The sequence below is a fragment of the Seriola dumerili genome, unplaced genomic scaffold (assembly GCF_002260705.1).
Source record: "Seriola dumerili isolate Sdu_G_001 unplaced genomic scaffold, Sdu_1.0 BDQW01000219.1, whole genome shotgun sequence".
Taxonomy (NCBI): Eukaryota; Metazoa; Chordata; class Actinopteri; order Carangiformes; family Carangidae; genus Seriola; species Seriola dumerili.
Genome location: NW_019174474.1, coordinates 4,631,090 through 4,658,589, shown reverse-complemented (window position 1 = coordinate 4,658,589; position 27,500 = coordinate 4,631,090). Strand labels below are relative to the sequence as shown.

Below are 27,500 nucleotides of genomic sequence, written 5' to 3'. Positions count from 1 at the left end.
TGTGGACCTCTAAAGTCTACCGCACTCTGGAATAAGACACCTTGTTTGCTTTCTCTGCCTTCACTTCTCACTATTCCATCCTCTTTTTTTTGTTTCTTCTCCCCATCTCTCCCTAACTATTCTTCCTCAGCCTGGTGTGAAAATCCCCCTTTTATGCCACTGTGTCACCCAAACTATATCTAAAATTGTCAATAAGAGGTGCATTAATGAGAATACCAGCACTCTGTTTAAGGAAGCAACAGCCATGACACCAAGTATAACAGCAGAGTCTGTGTGTGACCATCTTAGTCAGTTTAACTCTAAAATTCTCAGCGCTATTGCATCTGTCGAGGTTAAAATGATCTCTGGTAAACATAAAGCACGATGGAGAAATGTCACAGCAGTAGCAAATTAAAACAGAAGGTGCAGGAAGGCTTTTTAAAGAGCGACTCTGTATCTGTAACTCTGTTATGCAGGGCTAGACAATCTTATTTCTTTAACATCGTTAATGGGAATATTAACAACACTTGCACTGTATTTGCCAATGTGGATACATTAACAAATCCCTCAACACAGTTACCTCAAGAGTTTATATTGGCTAAAAAAGTGTAATGAGTTTGCTTCTTTTTTTCCATCAGATAATTACATTACATTAAAATCATTACAACATGACAAGATTACAACATTAAACAACACAAGGTCTTAGTTCCACTCAGTCGAATAACGGCTTAACGAAATCTATACCAACACAAAAAATATAGTCTTTATGTCTATGTTTTAAAAGTGTTTTTAGCATCCGAACTTTCACAAATTGTGAGTGGCTCCCTTTTTTCAGGCACTTTCCTAGCATCACTAAAGATTACAGTTATCAAACCCCCCCTGAGAAAGGGAAACCTAGACACCTCTGCACTTAGTAATTACAGGCCTATCTCAAACCTCCCATTCATAGGCAAGGTTATTGAGAAAGTCATTTTTAAACAAATCAGTAACTACTGGACCATAATTGGCTACTATGACAACTTCCAATCAGGTTTTCGTCAACATCACAGTTCTGAAACCACCCTAAATGACATTCGTCTAAATACAGACACAGGTAAAATAACTGTCCTGGTATTGCTAGACCTTTCCGCATCTTTTGATACTGTTGACATTAAATACTGCCAGACAAATTACAAAACGGCGCTGGACTCTCAGGAACAGTCCTCACATGGTTCAGGACCTACTTAGGGGTTGTTTTATCTCTATCGGCACTCATGAATTAGTGAAAACCACTATGCCATATGGAGTTCCACAAGGATCCGTTCTTGTGCCCCCTCTGCTCAACCTGTATATGCTCCCTCTTAAACATATCTTCCAAGAGAACAAGGTGGCTTATCATAGCTATGCAGATGACACGCAGATTTATTTAGCTAGCTCACCAAATGATTTCAGTCCTACTCTTTGTGTTTGTGCCTTGAAAAGGTGAATGGCTGGATGCAACAAACCTTCAATTGTTTCAACCCAAGATTCAGAGAAACTTATTCATGCCTATATATCCTCCAGAGTTGACTATTGCAATGCTCTCCTCACTGGTTTACCAAATAAGACCATTAGACACCTACAGCTTATTGAGAATCCTGCTGGGGTCCTAACTAAAACCAAGAAAAAAGAGCATATTACTCCAATTATCAGGTCTTTGCACTGGCTTCCAGTTTGATACAGAATTGAATTCAAACTTTTACTCATTGTCTACAAGGCACTAAATGGTCTGCGTCCTAAAAATGTTTCTGAAATGCTTGATATAAATAAGCCTAATTGGATCTGCAGGAGCTGGTCAGTTAGTGGTACCTATGCTGCCCACAACTGGAACCATCTCCCAATGGATATCAAATCTGTCCAAACGTAACTTGCTTCTTCTTGCTGTCTTCATTTAATCTTGCACTTGAATTAGATATTACCTGTTTTATAATGTGTGTTTTTATACTGTTTTCTTACGATGCTTTTTACTTCTAGCTTTTTATGCTTCTATTATTTCTGTGAAGCACATTGAATAACCTCTGACCTCACATCCATAAACAAACATGTTTTCTGCCTTCCTCCCATCGCAGGCCTTTGCACATTCTGGTGTGTAATGCAGCAGTGTGCACTCAACCCTGGAGCCTGACGGAGGACGGCCTGGAGTCCACCTTCCAGATCTGCCATCTAGGTCACTTCCTCCTTGTCCAGTGCCTACAGGATGTGCTGCGTCGCTCGGCCCCTGCCCGTGTTGTGGTTGTGTCTTCAGAGTCTCACAGGTAAAGACAATAAACTAGGCAGCTTGACTAGTTTGGTATCAATATGTCTACATGGTCTCAAGAGAGGAATAGAAAAATTAGGCTTTACTTTAGATAGGATTTACCTATCTCAGTAAGTAATAAGCATGACCTGTGCATTTTTAAGACAGAATACTTATCATCCCAATTAATTCTTAATAAGAAGGTGTTTCTTTTTCCAGTTTATCACATGTATATACAGTATTTCCGCAAATTTGAGATAAACTGCCCCTGGAAACTATAAACATACATGAAATAAACTAGGTTAAAGTCATTTAAGACAACAAGCTCTAAATGTGTTTGTGAGTTTGACTGACTAAGTAGGAAAAATAGCAAAATGTAATCGCATCAATAACAAAATTTCTAATGTGTGATTAATAGCTACAAAAATAAAATTGACTTGACACCATTCCAAATATTCCAAATATTATAGCACACACCACTCTGACATCTTCAGTTTTCTAGAAAATATAGTTTCATATTAGCACTGCTTTGCTTGACAGTCAATAGGTGATGAGATAACAGGTTAACATTTTGATGACACCTTGTGCTAATTTACCTTCCAACACTGTGGGGACATAATTGCTCCTGAAACAACTTTTCAACTCCAGTCATGCTGTTACAGCCGCTACATTGGCTAGTTTTCACCACAAACTGATAGATCAGACTTAATGCGTATTGTCAAACATGACAGCCTCACTCACTGAAAACTCATTTCCCTCCGCACGCTGTCACTATGAATTAAACGTATCATCAACATGATGGATGGACTTATCAGCTAAAATTTACTTTGATCAAGTATCTGCTCCTTTCTGTGTGACCCCCTGACTCAGCCCCTTTCTTCCTTCTTTTCCCTCTCTCTGCCATCTCTTGTTTTTCGAGTCTGTCTTTTTTGTCAAGCAACTCTGCTCCATAGGCTTCTGTTTTTCCTGTCATACAGTAGACAAGCATGATGTCTTGCAGGGATCTGTGAGCCCAGCCCCTGAGCCATGTGTTTCAGAGTCAGTATGTGTGAGTGTGTGTGTGTGCAACATTGATCCTGGCTTCACTCAGTCAGACAGCCAAGCAGAGTGATTGATTGGAGCTCTGCAGAGTGACCTGAGACAAGGAGAACATACGCAGAGTTATTCTAGCAGATCAAACAGCAGCACTATTACAGGGGCCCTCATATGAGTTATGTTATACAGACTGCCATGCATGAGAGGACAGGAGCAGCGGAGGGGATGGTTTAACGCCCAGATTCACTTCGGGTCATACTGCTGTTACACGCTGTAGGAGGAAGAGAGAGTGAAGGGAAATCTTATTGAAAGAAAGTATGTCATGATGTAAGTATTGACAGAGTTTGATTGATGCAAGACTTTCTTACACAGTAAGAACAGTGTGTTCACACAAGTTTTGGTGGTGTAAAAACTGTCAGGCTGCTATTGAAACAGGCAAAATGTGTAAAATTTATACACATTGGAAAGCCAGAAATGGTCAGGTATTTTCTTCTCTCTTTGCCCTGCAGCTCCCTCTCTCCTTTTCTGCCTCCCCGACACATATATTCACCTTTCCTTCTCTCCTCTGCAAGCAGCAATGGCTTTAACCCCTTCAAAGAGGGCTTAAGCAGGACCAGAGAGAGTCAGTTACACACTGACACAGACTAGAGGGAGAAGAAGAAGGAGCGAAAATAGACAATATCTCATATTACATCTTCCATTCTGTCCACCTCATTCCAGACCTATATTACATCTTTTGAAGTTGCTCCCTTTTGTGTTTGTGTTATTTTCAGTTTCCGCTGATTTCCCCGTTTATTCACTTAGCCTCCCCTCACAAGCGTGTGTGACCCCTGACCTGGCAGCATATTGTATTCCCTAAGCCCCTTGTCCGCTGGTAAAGTATTGACCTATAAGGGACAGGGGTGGGAGAGATGGACACGCCGGTAATGGCTGGACACTTTATCAGTTTCCACCATAGGGGCTTACTGTGGAATTGGCCCAGTACAGGTTTATTTTGCCCTAGTACTGCATCAGATCTGGTCTGATCTGATCCTTAATGTAATTACCTCTGATAGATCTAAGCTACAACTTTGGCTCCATACTTTTATGTACAGACAAGATATTTTTGTTAACTAAAATCTTTATATATCATTATGCAAAATTGTGTGGACCATCTGGCAGGGTAATCCATTGATTGTAATGTCACTGTAAAACCTCCTTCAAATGTAACTTTAGTATAACATGTGAACATATTTGGAAAAAAAAAAAAATCCCATTTGGTGCTGTGGCAATTGATTTATCAACCTCTACTTGCTAAAGTAGTTATGAAGTTGCAGCACATGAAATGAAAAGCCTGCAGATGTTGTAATTTAGCCAAGCAAGGATGTTGCGGAAGGCGACAGTAAACAAGAGGCAGCGAGCTTGTAAAATCACAACAAGGAAACCAGGTGACATTTTGATTGGTTGTTTTCTAATGACTGGATTAATATGTAGGATGTGTTCCGCCGGTTTGGAGCCTATCGCTCTCTCTCTCTCTCTCTCACACACACACACACACACACACACACACATATACACACCTGCACACAACACACACACACAGGGAGTGTAGTTTTCGTGTCCGTGTATTGTGATGTTATTGTGTGACTGCATAATAACACAACGAGTAGTGTAATGTTTAAGGGGCCTTGTCAAACATCTGGAGTTTAACAGCTCTGTCGGAGGCAATTAAAGAACATCATGTCATGTCTTTGATTTGTATGCAGCCAGCAACACACATCTGCTGGTAGAAAGCCTACACACAGGCAGACACACACAGACACACACTCACACTCTAAATACTCTTGATGTGGACTATGTTTCAGGTTCACAGACCTGTTAGACTCAAGTGGCAAGGTGGACTTAGCCCTGCTGTCTCCCCCAAAGAAGGAGTACTGGTCCATGCTGGCTTACAATCGGGCCAAACTCTGCAACATCCTCTTCAGCAACGAGCTCCACCGCCGCTTCTCATCTCAAGGTGTCACCTCCAACGCAGTGCATCCTGGGAACATGATGTACACCTCAATTCACCGGAGCTGGTGGCTGATGACCTTTCTCTTCACGCTGGCCAGACCTTTCACCAAGTCTATGGTAAGGGAAAAAACAAGTTTGAAAAAGTGTTATAGAACCTTGTGAGTGCACAACCTGTAGCATGACCGATATAGCAGCATGATATATTTTTCTACATGGGAAACAAGTCAGTGAATTCACCTCTCTATATTACAATCTTTTTTTTTTTCTGACTCTGTGTCCCTTACTCTGCCTATATATTTGTCTTGGCACACTCCTGGGAGAGAGGGGAGGAAAAGGATGGAGAGGGGTTGATCCGTTGAGTGCTGAGAGCTCAGGGAGAGTCTGGGTTTCAAAGATAGAGAGATACTCTGTGGTTTGTTTTCCTCTTCCTCTTGTCACTGTTTATTTAACTCTGAGAGCGCGTTCCCCTATCCTTTCACCAGGGTAGGCGATATTCCAGATCCTGTGTACTGCGATTATTAGGTTACAGTAAATGCACTGCGCAAACTCAGGTCTCTTATCCCGTGCAGTCATGTACTCTAGAGTACTAAGATAATAAGCTCTGTCAAATATGTTTTTACCATATACCTCTTTCCCACCAGGAAACCTGTTACCAGATATCTTCAGATGCACTATCTTAAATTCTGTGTTATATTAGCAGGCTGACTCAACCTCGTTTTGCAAAGACCTGTCTGAGAGCAGATATACAGTAAAAGTATTTTGTCCTCATGGGCTGTCTTTGAGAGAGACAAAGAGAGGAGACCAGGTGCTGTGCTGTTGAAAAGTTTAGTCTTGATGCAGCAAAAAAATCAAATCTGCTCAGAGAACTGACACTTGGTCGTGATGGTGCCGGTTCCTTTTGTGTTTTTGGGTCAAGAGGTCCTTGATGGATTTCCCTCGGTTCACTAATCGCAGGTAAGGGTTTTTGGACAAGAAATGTCAGTCACTAATGGGGAAGGAGCTGAAGATGGTGAATGAGGTACAGCTATGTCAGATACATGTAGCTGGGCTCACCTCTACAGCGCTAGCGCTGGCTCTGGATCCAAACTACTGCATAGAGCCTGCCGGCCATAGAGCCCCCCCCCCCCCGGTAGAGCAGCATTGGTTTGGAGTTTCCCTCACACTTTGAGAACGATACCTCTGTGCGTCTGTGTTTCATAGAGAGGAAAGCCATGACTGTCTTTTATGTCTATACACTGAACAGTACTTGTGGTCACGAGCAGGGCCTCGGGACTCTGCAGTCGTGTTGGAGGACTTCAGTGCTCACATGGGCAGCGTTGGAGAAACCTCTGTAGACGGGTGATTGGGATGAACAGCCTGCCTGATCTGAGCCTGAGTGGTATTTTATTATTCCACTTCAGTGCCAGTTACACACTGTTCTTGATGAACATCATGTTTGAGTGTAACCTAGTTCATTAGCGGAATTGTATCATCTGATTGCGGCAGTATGTCTTGCTAAAGCTGCTCTCAGCAGAGAGGGGAGCTGTTAACCATAACATGGGATATTGTTGGTTGGTGGGAGGAACACTTCAAGGAACTCAAACCCAACACCCTCTTTAGAGAACACAGAGCCTTTCCCATCTCGCTGGTGGAGTGAAGTGGATGGTTACTGCTCAGCTCAGTTAGAAAGGAAGGGTATAACTGATTCATTGGAGGTTGTCTATTCTGGTAACATGTTTTTGATAGACTTACAGAAGGCTTATAAACATGTCTTGTGGGGGTTACAGTGGGAATATGGGGTGCCAAGGCCATTGCTATGTTGTGGGTAGAATTTCTAGGTTGAGCTGAGGAGTGGAGTGCGCCATCTCTGGTGATTCACAATTGCATCTCTTTTTGTTTTCTGCTGGTTGAGTCATTTCTGTTGTCTTCATTAGTCTGTGACCTCCAGTGCACACTGGCGAATTTTCACCCAAATGTGGATATGAATCAACTGAAGTTAATGAAGCATTTAAATTCCATACAGAAGTTCCGGTATACAGTGTTTGCATTATAGAGTAATGTCCAGTGCATTTATGTATCGCTGTCTATGACATCTGATGATATCATAAGATATTAGCAGAATTATTGTTTAAGTTTCCTCTCAAGGTATCGCACTGTGGCAATTACTTCTACAATACAGCTCAGAGTGGCAACTTAGGTTGGTGCGAGGACACATCTGCATGTCGGTGAACAGTAAATGACTACATGAACTGTATGTATGTGCGAGAGAGTGTCCGCAGCACTTGTGTGTGCTTATGAGGTGATGTAAGGTGCCTGAGGTTAATGTCCTCACACACTTTGGATATGAACGATAAAATCCAGCACTGTGATTTATCTTCATCTCTATTGTGTCCTCTGCCCTGCAAGACTTTTCAATGGATAGCAGCACTCTACCCTTTAGGCTCCACAGCCTCCTAATATATGCTTTAGTTTGACTATTACATCTTTCCATTAGCTACTCTTCATAGTTTATCAATTTAGTGTTTTCACTGAAGGGAAAATGTGATGTGTTGAAAGGCAGCGTGGTGGAGTTTTAGTGAAGCGTTATTCTGATCCATCATGTTTGACAGACACAAGGCCTCAGGCCGTCATTTGTCTCTCCTCCTTCTGACATAGGATGAGAGATGAGAGGAACTGCTCCTCAGCACCTTTCACAAAATGCCAAGCTGAACATTTCCTCAATTTGACTATGTCTGTCACAAAACACTTTTTTCCCTGCTGCTCCCTTTTTACCTTCTCGAACATTTTCCTTAGTTCTTTTTCTTCACTTGCTGTCTTGTTTCCATCTTCAAATCTGGTTTGTGTCAACTTTAGTTGGACCAAAATTTGTTAAACATGCTTTTTAATCAGATGATTTGGAAGTGTACCCTAGAGTGGATGACACTTCCATGTTCTTTGTGTGTCTAAGGGAAGGGTGTTAACGTTTTGGATGTGAGCACACAGATGCAATTAGCAGAGAGGGTTCTCTTCCAGAATGGGGCATTGGCTTTTCTACACTTGGTTAATTAAACGTAGTGTAGATGTTAGTAAATATTAAAGGACAAAGGTAGAGCTAGTAATTAAATTCTGGTGTGCTGACACAGCGATTAGCTAAAACTCATGTCTGATAAAGGCCACACACAGACACACAGCCTTACACACAGACACACACAGATACACAGGCACACCCTTAAGCTGAGCATTTGCTCTTATTTAAATCTGGGGTTGATAAGGCCCCTAAAAGTGTATCCTCTTTAAAATCCCACTCTTCACTCCTTCTGCCCCCACATTAAGGGCTTAATAAAACAGTGATATAATTTCAGTTATTGGTTGCAGGGATATGAAGATGGTATCGCTTTAATTGCTTGCGCACGCTTGCGGGATCCATGGAGATTGTTCTGGGATGCAAACATAAGCAGAATGTCGACTCCAAAAAACAATCACAAAGCCCCCGTGTGTGTTCTTGCGCAAATAACCAGCCTCTCATTTAAAACACCGGTTTGATTTATAGGAGCACAGGTGGAGTGATATACAGTTGCCCTACACGAGTAGACACACACACACACACACACACACACACGGACAAGTGCACAACATGGAGACTACTGAAACACCTGGAGCTACATGTGGTCCTAAATCTTTAATTTGATTGTTGTAGTAAAGGCGAGGAAATGTCACGTCAGGCCATGCACTCTGTTCTTGGTCATCCAATCCTGTTCATGCTTTCCTCCGTCATTAAATGTGCTTCATGCTCTCTTATTTTATCAGCGCTTCACTTTTACACTCCACTTTTATCTTTTGATTCTGTATTTTGTTCGCATATTACCCAAATATATTTTGACTTCCTATATTTTGCATTCTTTGTGTTGTGGATTCTACTTAAGGGAAAGAAACTTCTATATTAGCGGGGTGCACAGCCCACTCTGCTGTTGATGTAGAGAGCTGATTTCATTTTGCTGAGTTGAGAAAGGCATCTATAAAGAGCCATGACATTTTAATCAGCCAAACTATCTCTCACTAACATCATGTTCCCCTCCCCATGCCTTGATCTACTTATCAGAGATTGTGCGACCAGGCCTGTAACTCCTGTTTCTTTAATTCAGCGTGTTTAGAGTGGGAGTTTTCCCTGTGTCCTTTGGTGTGATTATCAGTGTTGAATGATCTGGCCTGCAGTGGTGTGTGAGTGTGAGAGAAACTAAGAGAGAGCGAGAAAGGCAAAAGACAGCCTTTATCACAGTTCTGCAATTTAGTTGCAGCAATTTAATGCTCAAAAATTTGATTGACAGAGATTCTGATTGATTTATTTGATGTAGATTTTCAGGCCTTTTGAGATCATGTATATGCTGTAAAAGTTATTCGACGATACACTTTGAACCAAAACTCAGGCTGGGGCACACGTTTAAAAAGCACATAATAAATTTCAGTGACTGTTGCAGTTATTAGTTGGGCAGTAACCTTTTGTGAAGTTGTCACCGTCTTGTCACGCTGTAACGCTGACCCTGTGACATTTTGTTGACTGACTGATTGCTCCCTCAAGATCAGTGTACCCTCAGGCTCTGAGCAGCTGGGCTCAGCCTATACTCCTCAAATCTATACCTTAACTATAGGCACAGACAGTGCAAAGCTGCATGGAGATCAGAGTGGGCAGTGGCTCCAGTACCTCATCATCCACTATAATGGGTAGAAAGAGGGGAGGGGGTTGTTATGGGCACGGGCCTAAGAGGCTCCGCTGGCCCAATCAGACACTTTAGTCCCCCCGGGGGCCGGTTTCATCAGCGCTCTCGCCTCGTCCCATGCTTCTTAGTGTTTTAGCATGATTATTTTACCCAGGATCCTGCCTCGGGCACCAGGCCACCTTTTTACATATGCACAGGCTGAACTTTTGACCAGGCACCAGCAGTCATGGCCGTATGAGAGAAATGGTTGTTCAGTCAGGAGTAGTGGGATTGCAAGTGCCTCCTCTGCAGAGCCTTGCCTGCTGTGACCAGGAGCTCTCTGCTGCTCCTCGGGGGTTAACCCCAGAGACAGGTCCTGCGATGAAGACATCAGTATTACCATATAACAGACGTGCAGTGGGTTGGGGTGATCGGTGCTGTAAGCGCAACAGCCTCTGTTACTTCAGTCTTCTTTATCAGTTTCGCTCCTGCAGACAGACGTAAGGTCAGGTGCTCTATCTGCTATCTGGTGTAGCACACAGTTGCAGTGGCTCTGCTGCACACCCAGACAACCTGTGTGTGTGTGCGCGCCAGTTTAGTGTGTGTGGTGCTCAACCATGTGGAAAGAAAGAGGAGCAGAGGTCCCAGTCTCCCTGCCAGCCCCCCTTCTCCTCTGTAGGGTTAGATGAGCTGCCAGGCCCTTGTAATAGAGTCCTCTTGGATGATTAGGAGCTACACAGGGGGGGGTCAGCTCCAGTCTGACTGGAGACACTATGTAGGTTTCTCCTCAGTGGTGTAGACAGAATATTACACATTATATCAATTGGTATGAAATTCACATACTCAAAGTGAACCTCTGATGATGCACTGATTTCCTTAAGAGGCCATGTTTTAGATCATTTTTGAGGAACTAGATATAATGAATGTGATATTCCTGCCAGACATTCCCTGCTGTGCTGCTGCACTAAGGGAGAGGGAGAGAGAGAGACATAGGGAGAGAAAGACGTGTTGGTGTGGCGATGGATAAAAGCATACAATCCCATTTGGCTGTATTGACATGTGTGTTCCTGCCCAATCCTGTTACTGGGATTATTGTCCACGGAGATACCATTTCATTAAAAAAAACAAACACACACACATGCTTAGACACGCATGCACGCACGCACACACACACACACACACACACACACACACACACACACACACACACACACACACACACACACACACACACACACTGAGTGAACAGAGATGGCCTGAGGTCTGGTTATGTGGTCCACTGCACAGGGAAACTGTGTAAATGGTTTATTGTGGATGAGTTGATGTGATGGAGAGCGTGTCTCGATCAATAAAGAACCAATCAAATGCTGACAGTCTGCTACTGTATGCAGTCAGTCATTCACCCCTCCTGCCTATGTACAGTTATACAACATGAGTGTGAAGGAGGCATGAACAATATCCCCGTTGAAAACGGAACAAGTTAAAGAAGAAAGTCATTTTTAAGAATCAAACATTTTAAAATGGAATTTTGCTGCAGTGTGATGATCATCTTGTTGATAATGTTCCTTTTTCTGTATATATATTTTTGTACATTGCATGTTGGTTTTGCCTTTACTTCTTTATAATATACTCTATCTTTCTATGATGGACTGAGTTTTGTTTGTGAAAAAAACATTACTTAAAGGCTTTAAACCACATCCTCCCTGCTCCTCAAGCTCGAGACACCTCAGGGAGGCCATTAGGACATCTCCCCAGCTGAGGTTGTCTGAGTCTGGGCTCAGTCTGAGTAGGGGCTGGGCTAAATTACCCCAGAGCCACAGGTCAGAGCCAGCTAGACCCTCATCGCCAAGGGACTCTCGCTCTAATAGAAGGGATCAGAACAGGCCAAAGAGCCAGAAACTGACCTGACCAGAGAGACATCCTTACTCACTTACCCTCTACTCTTCCACATTGCCTCCTTCACCCTCCGACTCTCTTACCTTTAAAACTTCAGAGCTTTTATTCCTGTGAACCTCAGAGAGGAGAAAGATGTGACCTATCACCCCTTCCTCAACAGTCCACCTCTCCTGCCCCCCCCACACACACGCCCCCCAACTGGACACACACAAACACACACACACACACACACACACACACCACTCCCTCCCCTCTTTGTTGTGACACAGAGCTGATGGACTATTTTTCAAATTGATTTCAAAAATGTACATAAGCAGCCGATCCCCTAGCCCAGATTACCTATTGATTTTTAATATGAAAAGCTCATTATATAAGCAGGAACTGCAACACAAAAAGCTAGCCAACCTTTGCATAAATCCTTTAATTGAATTTCCAGAGCCTGTGGTTCTACATTTTTTAATTAAATCCATTTCTTTTTTTAAGGGTTGCTGTGTAATTTGCATGCTGTGAAGTGGGTGCTGTCCCAGATAAAGTGCCATTGATCCTTATTAAGGCTCACCTCTGGGCTCGCTGAAAACCAACCGCAGAAATTAAATGTGCTCATGGTGCATACACTTATTGCCCGCATGATAGGATTAGAGGCAGAGAGAGAGAGAGGGAGAGAGAGAGGGAGTGAGATAGAGATGGAGAGAGAAGGAGTGATGGGGTAAGAGGTGGGGGGAGAGAGAGAGGAGGGGGGGTTATTATTAATAGTTGTTCATATTAATGTAATATTTCACCTTTCCTCCTCTGGGGTGAAATTGTGAAGAGCTTGTTTATACATACAGCCTAGTCTGGGTGTTATTTGGGTTCCTCATCAAACACTCTGGTCTGGTCTGTTGGTCTGTCGGGAGTTGCTGTGATTTCACAGTTTGAATGTAGCGTTTAAATCTGTTACCACACTGACAGATGTGGCTGCATGTTCACGTGTGTTTCCTGTGTTAAACCAGTTTTGCAGAAACACATGCACGTCTTCATAAATACATTTTTGCTCCTGATAATATGCTCGCGTGTACATCACTCATCTTATATCTTTCATTGATCCTTAGGAGGTCATGATTATTAGGAGGTCATGGTCTGCAATCTTCCTAAGCAGAAGGTCTTTAACTACCTATTTAGAGATTAAATGATACTTAATTTTCTTGTCCTTACCCTACTTAGCATCGGGTGTCAGAGAGTGTGTGTGTGTGTGTGTGTGTGTGTGTGTGTGTGTGTGTGTGTGTGTGTGTGTTTGTGCGCGCGTGTGTGCGCGTGTGTTTATGTGAAGGTGTAGGTGTGTGTGAGCAGTGATTTTTATCCTGCGTTTGTGCTGTGTGATAGCTGGTAAAGCAGGCCTCTCCTTCCTTGTCTTCCTGTGTGGCTATATGCAGACGGTGGAGTAAATCAATAGGGATTAACCTGTGACCCCAGCCACATACTTATAGTCCAGTCCTCACCGCTCACACATCTCTCATCAGTTTCACTTAAACACTGCACCTCACTCAATAAGGCACCACACGCTAATTCATTTCAAAGATGGAGAGGCCCCTATCACAGCGGGGTCTGTGATAGGGGCCTGCGGTCGTGTGAGCTGGTGTCCGGAAGCTACACAATCTCACGCGACAGCAGAACTACGTCCTCGTGACACGGCGTTCAGCAGTGCACACACACACACACACATGGAGAGAGACATTAAACAAAAAAGAATAATAATAAAATATTGACACTGAGGTAAAATCAGTAAGGATGAGATAAATTGTGTGGCTGTAGCATCACAGACTCGTCACCAGATTGTCCATGTTAGTGTACATTTACAGCACGCACATCGTAGTAGGAGTAGTAATAGAATGTGATGAGGGCTCCAACTAATTATTTTTTTCATTACTGGTTAATTTACTGATTATTTTCTTAATTATTTAATTAATTGTTTTGTTCTAAACAAGAAAACAAACAAACAAACAAACAAAAAAAGCAGTGAAAACGTTTACCCAGACATTCACATCTGGGAAACCTGGAAGCATTACAATTTTCTAATTTTTCTTATGCTAAAAGCACCCAAATGATTAATTGATTATCAGAATTTCTGTCAATTCATTTTCTTTCAATCTGTTAGTTGATTTATCGATTAATAAATGAGATGAAAAAAATTTAAAACAATTTAACCCCTGTAGCTCATCTGAATTTTAAATTGCCCAGATTTTGAGAAAATCCCTCTGTGGCATTACCACCACCTGAAAACAAGACAGGTTAAAGGATTGTGTTCCGCACAGCACTGAAAACTTACATTTAAGAAAATGAACAGCAGTTTGTCTTTTCAGAAAATCTCCATTACCCTGGAAGATTCAGCAAATACATGCAGTTTTTTATTTTTTATTTTAACCATACCAAGACATTATAGGCAAAGGTCGAATCTGGACTGTTAGAAAACCTAAGAAGTCAGTCAGAAAATGTTTTTTGTGATTTGGGTGAACTGACCCTTTAAGTGCTATGAAGTGCTTTAAGTGCTTTTCACATAAATCTTTCTTCTTCTTCTAAAAATGGCCATCCCCAAAAGAAATGACAGAAGGTGAAATTTTAGTCTGTAAAAGTTGCTTAATTGTGGGGATCTCTATCTTTCACACACACACACACACACACACACACACACACACACACACACACACACACTTGCATTCTCTCCTTCTTCCTGTCTTTCTCCTGAAATATTGACACCGGCTGACTGATTGGTCTGATGTCTCTCTATCTTTTGTGTACTTGTCCATGTGAAAATGTGTGTGTGTATGTGTGTGTGTGGCGTGCACATGTGCATGTGTGTGTGTTGAGCAGTGCAGTGTCAGCAGTATGTGCCGCAAGTATTGACCCAGGCCTGTCCTCTGCTCTGACTGGCTCTTGTCCCTAACTTGTCATCTCTCTCTCTTTCTCTCTCTCTTTCTCCCTCTCTCTCTCTCTCTCTTTCTCTCTCTCTCTTTCTCTCTCTCTCTCTCATGGTGGATCTGTTGGTTGATCTCCTTGTGAGCTGATCAATGTTTTGCCACCTTTTCATAGTCATTAATAAAACAACAAAACAAAAAAGTCCATTCCTCTAATTTCACTAGCTTTGTTCTTTTATTTGTGTTGTGAGATTTGTGTTTCCTTTGTGATAGCATTATTCTGCATGACATACTTTGCATTAAAACACATTCATCTGATAGGGGTTAGAGATGTGAATGACCTCAGTAATGCACAGACTAGTACCTGAGAGCTCAGCAATGCTTTTAACCCGCATACAGTTTCACATAATGCTCGTCACTGAGTGATGGTGGAAGGTCAAAGAGAGAGGAGGGTGCCTTTTCTCCCGGGACGACCCTAAACACTGCATGAAGAACGTCTCACTTCTCCTTCCCCTTAATGTATAAACAGACTGACGATTCATTTCCTGTATTTCACCTTTTTTGCATTAAAAAGAAAAGCAGCCCCATCACTTACATCACTTTCTCTTTCGCTTTGTCTTTTAGTGCATCCCTCTCTCTTAGGTGGGTAGAAACACACAGTAGCTCCTCATTGAGGTGTGTGTGAAGGTGCTGGCCAGAAACAAAAGGCTTTGATTTCCCTCATTTCATTTCATAATGCAATCAATCAGACTAAAACAGCTTGGTTCCTTTTCTGTCCTCCCCTAAGCAACCATCCATACATATTTACACACACACACACACACACACACACACACACACACACACACACACACACACACACACACACACACACACACACACACACACAGGCACACACCACGGTGAGAATGCAGAGTGTGGTGACATACTAGCGGCGACCGAGACAACGCACACACACACGACAGCAGCAGCCACACCCACACAACATCAGTGACACACACTACACAGAGTGTCTATGCACGCACACACACACAGCGGAGCGCGCTCCTAAATGTATGTGGAAGCAAAGTCATGTTCCAGTAGTGGGGACCCCTCTTGCGGGTTTAGACCACTCTGTGTGGTTATTGGATTGCATTAGCTGTGTGGGATGGTCTGGTGCCTCAATCAATGTGGTTTCCGATGCAGGTATTATAGCGGCTTGCTCCTCCAGGTCACACTGCCCCAGTTAGATAGCTAAAATGCGATGGTCACCATGTAGATCTAGTCAGTGCTACATATCTCGCAGACCCCTGCAATGAGCCAATCGCCTAAAGCCTGGTCTGTCGAACTTCTACTATGATCCGCGTTGAACCTTGGCTTCTCGTGGTATCCGGAAGTCGCCAGCTCTCTATACAGTGTCAAAACTACATGTAGCTGCACGCTCTAGTCTGGTATGCATCATGTCGCGGTTAAGATCGAGTATGTGCGGGCTCAGGCGGGTTCAGGTACATTGTATGGATATTCGATAACTGTGAGCATTGTCCACACATTTCACTAATCACATCAACAGACGAGCTTTATGGAATTGTATCATCGAGCACAGAACTGTTGTAAGCATTGCATCTGATCGTAGAAAGGTTGACCATATGGAAATGAAAGCTTGTTTGATAACCACACGCATAGAGTCCTTATACAGAAGTACACAGTGAAACCATAGATGCATGAGAGTGTTTTGTGGTGTGTTTCATCCTGCTTTCGGGCATCCGCAGCTGTTACGTTCCATGTCGGCGAGGACGAGCACGGGCTTACCAGTGAACCTGCGGCAGGTGATGGCATATCATTGACGCGAAGTAGACTGTGAAGAGAAGTAGCATGGTCTACTGGCATATACTTGATAGTGATTCTCTTGACTGATGTCGACAAGCCGGGATGCGAGATTTTGAGCTTGTTGCGTAGAGCGTTAGTGAGGATAGATAGGTAATAATTCTATTGGCATGTAATTCCATTGTAGAGTGATGAGGAGCTGGACGATCGAGTTGAGTGATGGATCGTGAGTGAGCGTTGCGATTTCTATCCTACACTTTAAAGGGAGAAATATTTATACTTTTTAGTTCACATGCTTTCATCTGACAGTCAAGTTATAGTTACTGGGTTTGTCGCAGATGAGGATGGTTGATACAATGTAGTGACACATTGTGATCAGTGTGAGAAGTAATAATAGAGATGAAAGTTATGAACAGTTGTAAACAAAGGCTGACATCACTGTCGACCTGCGCAGGTGCACACTATAGGTTTATATGAACGAACTTTTCTAGACGCATGTTTGCTACTGTCGCAATGTTTGTAGTCACTTGACTTGGAAGTGTTCCAGAATATATCATGAACGCGGGGTGGAGGCGCGGGTGAAAAGGCGCCCATGGATATTTATGAGTGTATAGTATACATCAACTCTGAGCTAGTGGATCGATCTGATCGGGCTCATGCGCATAGCGTAAGGATGAGATGTGTAGCGTTTAGCTTAGGTGTATGGTGCTTTAATTAAACCGCTTTCTGGATATAGTAGACTTTGTAATACGGAAAAAACTCGACATGGATGGTATCGCAGTAGTACTTAAACAGATTGGTGCCTGACAGTTGTCTCCACTGAGGTTCCATGTTGGCTGTAGGGATGTCCAAAACCATCCAGTTCAGAGTACTCTGACTTGACAGTTGTGGCTTAACGAATAATAACTCCACACGAGCATCAACAGGCACCCCAGCTCGCCCGATCTGCCTTATGTTGCTATTTTATTCCCTGCTCACTATTTGCATTCGTCTCGTCCTCAAGTTATTGATAGTGGTGTGAGGTAAGAGCCTGTTTGTAGGGACAGGGCCATCTGATAAGGTGTGTGTCTATGGTGGTTTGTGTGTGTGGCTGTTTGTGCGTGCAGTGTGGAAGGGCGACTGGAGCTGGAGTGAGGTTGGGATGAGACGTGTCTTTATTGATATGCAGTGGCTATCTCCGTGGCTGTCTGCATTAATTGTATTGAGAATTTTGGAAATGTTGAATGCATTGGATATAATTTTCGTTGATGTTTCTGGTATTGGAGATATATAATCAGAATGGTTCTCTTTGTTTGAAGCGCATTGCGTTCAGGAGATTGACCAGCGGGCGAGCCCGCCGGCCGCAGGGAGGGTCCCAGGGTAGCCTTAAAAGAAGAATAAGTCATGTTAAGTTAGATACATGGGTAGAGTTGAGACAAGAAGCGAATGGATCGGAATGGGTACGTGTTGGCGCTGTGAGAGACAGATCAGCTTTAATTTGTAGTTATTTTTCTTCAAGATTTTCTGGCCGTCGGCGATACTGCCCAGTGATACTACACGCACAGCAGTGGCACAGAGTTTTGGATATGGTATTCGGGCTAGACATTGAGTGTCATGAAGGACAGGGTGGATGGTGAATTTATTGAGAGAAAAGTTTAGAAAAGAGGAATGTTGTCTGACGTCGTGTAATGTGGATTAGAACGTCAGTGACGATGTGCCTGCTGATAGTTGATAAGTAGGCCGAGTAATGTGGATTTTGATTATGTCTCGACATAGAGGGCGGACATTGGTTGGTTCTTTTGTATAGTTTCTGGTAAAGAAGAAAAAGATTTTGTGTGCGACAGTTTGCTGTTGAGAGGTTTGGCTCTTGTTTTGTGGTGACGTTTTTCAATCAAACAGCTGGAGTAGAGCCGCGGGGGTCGGCGTATTGCTGCTGGGACCGTGGCCTAGTCTATAGCATAAACTCGAAACACGTACGATGGCTTGTTCTCAAGTGGAGATGGAGCGGTTTCTCTCGCTGTGATTCGGGATGGGAAAGATCAGAAGAGAGTGAGAGATGGGAGAGACTCTGGAGTGGGAGGAGAAACTTTGTTGTTAAGTTGTAAAAATGAAGCAATGATGGGGGTTAGTGAGGGATGTTCTTTGATGCATGTTTTCCGGATGCACCGTAGCAGCCGTGTATGGGCAGTTTATTCATCCGAATTTTTGTTTAAGAGGTGTCCAGCAGAGGGTGAGTACGGTAAGGAGGTGTTTGTTTTTTTGTTTGCACGGAACCGCGCAGTGATCAGGCATGAGAAGGGGAGACGTGAAGTGGGACGACTGTGTCATGAAGGTTTCGTGATTGAGTGCGCAGCGGGTGCCTCTGGCAGTCAGGGAAGAATTAGACTGACTGCCCTATTATGTGGTGCATGCTCTTTATGGAACTACGTAGGACAATTTGTGAATACAATCATCGTGGCCCGCCCTCTGTGTCTTTCAGTCTCTTTGCCATCTCTGCCCTCTCTTGTATCTCTCCTTCCTCCTCCTTGTCCTCTAATTGTGTGGGGAGATGCACATAGAGGGCGTGGTGTGCGGGTCAATGGTTATGTCCGTCACGGCAGTCCTGGTGCCGTTGCGGATTCATGGTGGTTAGTGCGCAGAGAGCGCCGCGCAGGCGGGTGGTTGTATGGATCGCGACGCGGAACAGGCGTCTGCGTCGGCGGTGGAAGGCTTGGCATGTGTTGGTTACGCGACGGTCTTGTCTGAATGGGATCGTGCCTCGCTTCCAGAGGAGTTGGCTTGTTCCAGCAACACGTTGAAACCAAACAGAATCGTTCCGATCGCTTCGCCGATTTCACATTTTGACTGCGCTTTCTCACAAAAACCAGCAGGCCGGCCCCACGAGAACAGCCGTCAGTCTGCACCTCAATGAACTTGCAGACTCAATTCCTGCGTTCGCCATCTGCTCGTGTAGATTACTTTCTTTTAATAAATTATATGGCTCTATCAGTCTGTAGTCAGGTGCGTCCGTTTGGCCCCGGGCTGCCGCACTCCTCCTCGTCTAAACTCCTGGTGCTAGACCGGTGTCCGGTTCGTGCCGTAGCCTGTTAAGGCTCCAAAGGGCACGCTGGTGGTGAATCAGTAGACAGAGCTCTGCCAACACACGCAGCCGGGAGAGGGCCCTGCAAGGGGGTGCAGAGTGCCTCGAGAGAGGAGAGAGAAGAGAGGAAGAGAGAGGAGAGGAAAGAGAGACGAAGAGGAGAGAATGAGAGATGAGAGATGAGAGAGAGATGGTTGAAGCGCGGCGGTGGGAGAGTAAGAAGATGGAATGTGAAAGTGAAAGAAGGAATGGAAGACAAAAGCCACGAGACCAACAGTCGACAGAGACTGTTCAAACATAAGTCACAACCTGAGACTGTTTGGATGAATGGAGTTTAGAGGATGAATCTGGTAAGACCGTCCTAAATTGACAAGAGGAAAAAAGAGAAGCAATCGATTTGTGCGTCATTCCTTCCCCCTGGACTCACAGATCAGATGGAAGAGCACAGTAAGTTATCATCCAATGATTGTTAGCACAGCCTCTTTGTCCTGAGCGCGGACACAGTCACGAGTGACGATCAGTCACCAGTCTGAGGGCCAGGTAGAGGGGGTCATTGATAGTTCAACTGACTGAGCAGTAGAGAGCAGCCCGATCAGTGAATGTGGAAAGTGTGCGTGCGGGAGTGCACCAGTAGCCAGTGCGGTAGTGACTCGTAGACATGTGGTTAGACAGGCCGCGCGTCGGCGGGACGGACAGCCGCGGTTCGTTTGCTCATTAGTCACAAACTCATTGTTTATCAACAGGAACATGTGTTTTTTCGTTCATTCTGTTGGACCTCTTTTTGATAACAGTAGGATGTATTTGAGTCGCTGGGCGACTCTGACACTGAGGTTCAGTTGTTTATGTGAGGGTTGACGCACGTGCACCAGTCACTGAAGCTATGTCACGTGTTGCTAAACGGCATGGGTTTACTGGGTCTGTTAGTACTGGGTGCTGGGATTTTAAATCCTTCCTTGTAATGTTTGTTAAGACACAGAAGTATCTGAGTTAGGGATAAAGGTAAAAGTATCGCACTTGTGAATGACCAACACCACCACCGCCTCTGCTTCATGCCTGCAGATGATTGAACATATTGGTTTAGTAACTACTCTGGGTTTGGATAATCTTAATTGTCGCAGTGATGAAGCAGGTGCCTTTGCAATCTGTTGCCTCCAGGTAGTTTGGCGTTCGACCGAGCCAACCATTGATTGAGGAACAGTAATTGCAATGAGTCTTGTCTCTGGGGCTGGTGGATGGCGTGAGGGAGACAATTTCTCTTTTCTTCGCTGAATGTCTATTCATGTTTTTTTTCTTTTTTTGTTCATAACAGTTCACACACACACCAACACCTCTGTTTGTACTGTGTTCGGATGGATGTAGCCTTTCAAAAAAATAAAAAGACACTTCTTATTTTGTTCAAGCAATTTGTAAAAGGGCAACACGTGAGCGGGAGCCTCGACGGTCTGTTGAGGGGGATATAATTGTGTATAAATGCTTATAGTTCTGTTTTGAAATCTTAACTGCTGTAACTCATCTAAATTCTTACAATTCTCCTACCCTTAATTTTTGGTTTATAACAAATTAAGCATGGCATACCTGACTAATGGGGCCCTTGACCTCCAGTAGATGAGTTTGAGAATGAAGGCGGCCAGCCATCAGACGGTGAATAGCTGAGTTCAGGATCACGACTAGAACCGTTTTAGAATGGAAAGTGGAGCGACCATTAACCGTATGATCTTGAAAATAGGACAGAAGAATTTTTCCCATAGATCAAGTTAATGACGGGATAATGCTATCCGCCTTCCCTTCCCTATCCTCCAGTCCTTCTTTTCTTCTCTTATTCATGTATTTCCTCAATGTAATTTTTTTTTCTTTGTAGCACAGTATATTTCAGATCTCATCTCACTGACTGGTTCCTAATAAGCTCCGTCAGACGCCAGAGGCCTTCCAGGCTCTCCCTATTAAAACTGCACGCAGAATATTTGAATAGAGCCGCACTAATGTCTGTGTTAGTATAAGGATAATCCACTCCCTCTCCCATATGTCCTTGTTATTCCTACGTTTAGGTGCCGTAATCGAAGAAGGGGGCTTGCAATCAAAGTTTATTAGTAGCGGAGCTAAGTGTGCAGATCGCACACACACCCAGGGCAAGAGAGGTTCCTTTAATTAGAGATAGGAGAGAGAGAGGAAAGCTGAGTGTCGTGTGTGTGTGTGCTGTGGGTTGATGTGTGTGTGTGTGTGTGTGTGTGGTGTGTGTGTGTGTGTGTGTGTGTTGTGCTCGTGTGTGTGTGTGTTGTGTGTCGTGTGTGGTGTGCTCGTGTGGCTTGGTGTGCTTAGATCTGTCGGTGCAAACCTGTATGTGCTACGTGTGGTTTGTACGTGGTGTTTCATATGTCATGGGCTTGGTTTCTTTGGTTTTATTGTTGACCATAAGACAGTAAATGTCGGGCTCTGAGATCTTTGTAAAAAATGTACAGTGTGGCATATGAAGAAAATGTGATGCAGGAAAAAAAAGTAAAAGTATAAACGCTGACACCTGAACATAAGAGAATTTTCACCTGCATTTTGAAACAAATCAATTCTAGCCTTACATGACTGATCGAGCCTGGGGAATGTTTTTGAATCTATGTTGAGCACTGAACAAACAATAATCCCGCTAATACGTGAAGTAATTGAAGAGTACGTAGCCTGCTCTGTGGTGGCTTTATTAAAGGGTACAACTGTAAGGTCTTTTTTTTTTAGATATGGGAATTTTGAAGTTGGGGGGTTGGTTAACTGACAGGGAAAACTTTCACCACTGACTGTGTAACTAACTGCTCTTTTTATAGATGAGGCCACATTCAAGGTATTTATAAACCTTTTTGCTTAAGTCCTTCGCTCAGAATATTAACAATGAAAAATGTGACATTTTCAGCCAGGCATTTAATTCAGTGTAAGTTTTTCTAGAATTCAGGAGTAGAGTAGCCAGTTATCTCATTTTTGCCCTTGCTCAAATAGCTTCCTTATTATCAAAGAATTGCATATCAGTAATTTGATTCTATCATATTGAACCAAGCTGTTTTGTAGTGCCTAATAGGAAATAGATAAGAGTGGAGAGGTGAGAGATAGGAGCCAGAGAGAAAAATGAAAACTTGGCTTCTACTCCTGAATTCTAAAAAATTACGACTTGAATAGTAAATGCCTGCTGAAAAATGTCAACAAGTTTTCCATGTAATATTCTGGAGAAGACTCTAAGAAAAGGTTTTATAAAATACCTTGTAATGTGGCTCATCTATTAGAAAAAAGAGGAGTTAGTACACAGTAGTGGTGAAATAAGTTTTTCGCCCGTCAGTTTACACCATCATCCCATTAAAGACCTTTACCAGTATGTACCTGTAATAAAGCCACACAGAGCACGGAGTATCAGTCTAATGGCAATTACTTCGATATAGCGGGATTATTAGTATTTGTCAGTCTCAACATAGATTCCAAAGACATCCAGGCTCGACAGTTCATGCTAAGGCTAGATCTGATTTGTTCATAAATGCAGGTGAAGATTTTTGAATTTTGGTGTCACGTTTAATCTTTTCATTTTTTCTTCCTGCATCACATTTATTAGTTAATTCATATGCAGACAGTATTTTTTACAGAACACAGGCCCGAAACTTGTCTGTGATGAGTCAAAATAAAGCACAAAAGAACCAAGCATAGCATAATGAACACCGTCTACAACACACGTAACAACATACAGTTTGCACCGACAGGCACAAAAGCACACACACACACACACACACACACACACAACACACACACACACACACACACACTCACACCACACACACCACAACTACACACACACACACACTACCAAACACACACAGCTCAGCATCTCTCAATCCTATTCTAATTAAAGAGAGGACCTCTTCTGCCCATGAGGTGTGCTGATGTCGATATTTGACAACTGTACGCTCGGTAACAAGTAAAACATTTATTGAGCAAGCCTCGATTGATTACGGCACTAAACTGAGAACATAACAAATTAGACGAGGAGGGATCGTGGATATATATACTAACACAGGCATTAGTGCTGTCCGTATTTCAAAGTCTGGTCGGCAATTTGTTAACATAGGACGCGTGCAAGGCCGTCTTGCGGTCTGACGGAGCTATGTAGGACAGCAGTGAGATTGAGACTGAGAAATATTAGCTGTGACAAATAAAAAAATTACATAAGAGGAAATCATCAGGAATAAGAGGAGAAAGAAAGGAGTGAGAGCGAGCGAGAGAGAGTGGACTAGATTCCCGTCATTAATGATCTATGGAAAAATCCTCTGTTATTTTTCAGATATCTGTTAATGTGGCTGCTCACTGCATAAAATTCGTGCCTGTCCTGAACTCTAGCTATGTCACACATATTGGCTGCTGCTGTCATCTAAGTATCTCATGCTACTGAGTCAATCGGCTGAGATGGTGGCATGGCCCGAATTTGTTAAAACAACATAGGGGAGAATGAAGAATTTAATGAGACAGAGTAAATTCAAAAATATAGCCATTTTATACATGTTATTCACCTTTCAAAAACCGTCGAGGCTCATCCCGGCTCAGCGTTTTGTTGCCCTTGGTTGACAAATTGTTGAACAACATGAAGAAGTTTTTTTTTTTTTATTGAAAAGGCTACATCCAATCCCACATCATTTCACAAACAGAGGCCACCTCTTTGCTTGTTGACTGCTATGAAGCCAAAACAAAAAAAAAACCATGAATAGGCGACATTCAGCGAGAAAAGAGAATTTGTCTCCTCCTCAGCACTCCAACAGCCCCGTCCGGTGACAAAGAAGGAAGCCTTTTTAAAGAGAACCGAGCTCTGTCGAATTATTCCTCAACTCAATGGTGTTCTCGAACAATGAACCTGGAGGCACAGATTTTGGCAGAAGGCCTCTCATCTGGACAATAAATTACCAGACCAAGTACACTAAACCAAATATTGTGTTCAACTCTGCAGTGTGAGGCAGAGGGTGGTGGTGATTTTCATTCACAATGCGACCTCTTACCCTTTATTCCTAACTTGCAAGATACTCTTTGTGCTAAAACATTTACAAGAGAAGATTGTAAATCCCAGACCCAGTATAAAAGACCCAGTAAACCCTGTGCCTGTTACGGAGGCAACACTTGTGTAACTTCTTCAGAGTGAGCTGAGTGCACCTGTTGCGTCAACCCTACATAAACAACCTGAGACCGTCATGCGACGCGTCATCGGCCAGCGACTCACAATACATCCTATGCTTATCAAAAATAAGCTCAACCAGAATTGAAGCAACAAAAATCTTGTGGATAACAGAGTGTGTGACTCAAGAGCAAATGAACCGCCGCGGTGATCCGCTCCCGCCGACATTTTTCAAAACAACTTCACTGATCCGCCGGCTCTCTCTCTGCTCAGTCAGCTGAACCTACCAATGATCCGCTTACTTCAGTGGCCTCGTCAAAATGTGTACTGGTTGACTGTGATGTGGCGCTGTCAGACAAAGATGCTCTGATACTTCATTGTGAACTTCTCTGGCTTTCCTCTGACTGAGTCAGGGGAAGGACGATGACAGACGAATAGATGCGTTTCTCTTTTTTCCTCTTTGTAATTTAAAACTCTACAATTATTCCTTAAGTCATCATTCAAAAAGTCTCAGTTTGGACTCTTTGTTTTGACGTTTTGTCTTTGAGTCCTTCTGGTTTTTTTCATCTTCTTTCATTCAGCTTCCATCTTTCTCCCTCCCGCTAACACCTCCTCTCGCTCCGATCTCCTCCTTCTTTACTCTCCTCTCTCTCCTCTCCACTCTTCCTCATCTCCTCCTCTCTCTCGCTCGCTTCGTCTCTCTCGTCTCTTCTCTCTCTTCCATCTCTCTCTCTCTCTCTCTTCTCTCTCTCTCTCGAGGCCTTTGGCACCCTTGGCAAGGGCCTCTCCGGCTGGCGTGTGTTGGCAGAGCTCTCGTCTCTGCATTCACCCACAGCCGTGCCAGCTGCTGGCTAACAGGCTGGCACAAGGAACGACGAGCAGAGTTGAGAGCGAGGGCAGGGCACGGAGCAATGGAGCTACAAGCAACTGATAGAGCCATAACTATTAAAAGAAAGCAGTTATCAAGACAGAGGAGCAGAATGAGTTACAGTTATTTGAGGGTGTCAGACGACGGTCTTAGGCCTGTGGTTTTTGTGAGCACGGGCCAAGAAATGTAGAATGGAAAGCGAGCGAGGAACTTTCTGTTGGTTGTTGCACGTCGTGTCATGGAGTAGGACATTAGAGTGAGACACACATTGCAGCCTCGACCTTGAGACACCACTGACCCACACACTTATATTGCCATCTCAATTAGGAGGAGAGGAGGGAAGAAGGGAGAGAAGTACAGAGAGGAGGGAGACGATGGAAAGAGAGGAAAAGAAAAGGGGGGACGAGACTGGTGACTTTCATTAAATGTAAGTTCCATAAAGAGTGCACCTGACCAAAATCATTCAGTAATTGTTCGCCTGTGCCGATGAGGAGGTGGGATAATCAAGAAACTCATCAAGTTCACTCCTTCTTCTCTCCTTCGCTTGCGTCTGGCAACACCTCCTAGGCCGTCCACCCGTCTGGCTGGAACCTCTTAACAAAAAATCGTGTTAACTGACACTGCATAACGTTACGGATGCCATCCGGAACACGCATCAAAGAACAATCCCTCTAACACCCCCATCAATTGAGGCTAAATTTTATAAAACAAGTTTCCTCCACATCAGAGTCTCTCCCATCTCTCATCTCTTTGATCTGTTCCCATCCGAATCACGCGAGACGAGAAGAAACCGTCCATCTCCACTTTGAGAAAGTCCGATACGTGTTTGATTCTGAAGACTTCCAGGCCAGCAGCGGTACAGCGTTGATTTAACGTACCAAAAAGGGCAATCAAAGCACTGGCAAAAATTTTTTTACGAGAATATACAAAGAGAAAAAGTCCCTTTGTCAAACACTACACTATACTACAAGCCTGTATGAGTCTACCAATAAGAGCAGAACACATTCCTTTTGAAACTGTTCAATAAATTCAAATCTGTCTTCATGACAATGTCGGCAATACATATCAAATCTGTCAACTGCTGTGTTGAGATGGATATGGGAGGGCAGAAATCTGAAAGAAAATAATACAATTAAAGTGTCGTCTCAAGCGCCAAGTCCCCATGGATCATTCCGCTCTCTTTTTTCAATACACTATGGACTTAACATGGACTTATTCTTTCTGTAAGCACAACTGGGACCGCTCCCTCCGCCCCGGGGTGCAAGATCTGACACAATGCTTCAAAAGAAATTTTTGTTTATATGGATTCAATAGAGAAACATCAATAAAATTATCCAATCATTAATTTCCAATTCAATACAATTTAAATGCCAGAGGCCACGGGAGTAGCCAGCTAATATCCAATAAAGACATCTATTCCCCAATCACTCAGCTCAGTGCTTCACACTGGCACAGCACCGACACAGCACACACACACAGACACGCACACTAGACACAAACACTGGTCAGCAATGGGCCTGTCCGCCAGGTGGGGGAGGACGAGGGAGGAAAAGAAGAAAAGAGCAAATAAGGAGATGGGAGTGTGGGTGTGTGTGTGTGTTGTGGAGTTATTATTTCTTAAGCACAAACTGTCAAGGTCAGAGTCTTGACACTGGATGGTTTGGTCCATACAGGAACATGGAACCAGTGGAGAATATGTATGCACATTGTTTTAAGTATATGTGATACTGCAGTTTATTCTATTAAAAAGTCTATATCCAGAAGTTTATTTAAGTAAAAAGCAAAAGTTAATCTCATTATGCAGCAGAACAAGACCCTGTCAGAGTTTATGATAATTACATATATATCATGGGATGATTATTACTGATACACATCCAAGTCAAGTTGGAGCACAACAACTTGGAGACGTAAACATGTAAAGACAAAGTTGTATAATAGCCTATCTGTGGGGTAAGT

At 43.4% G+C, this 27,500-nt stretch overlaps 1 protein-coding gene across 1 annotated transcript in view; it reads left to right on the top strand.

Annotated features, from left to right (window-relative positions):
* The window catches only part of wwox (WW domain containing oxidoreductase), a 143,974-nt gene that overhangs the window by 39,502 nt on the left and 76,972 nt on the right, over positions 1 to 27,500 (top strand). The window contains exons 7-8 of the mRNA XM_022754530.1: positions 2,067 to 2,252; positions 5,113 to 5,377. Of these exons, the coding sequence (XP_022610251.1) occupies positions 2,067 to 2,252; positions 5,113 to 5,377 (451 nt within the window). The remainder of the gene's footprint in view (positions 1 to 2,066; positions 2,253 to 5,112; positions 5,378 to 27,500) is intronic.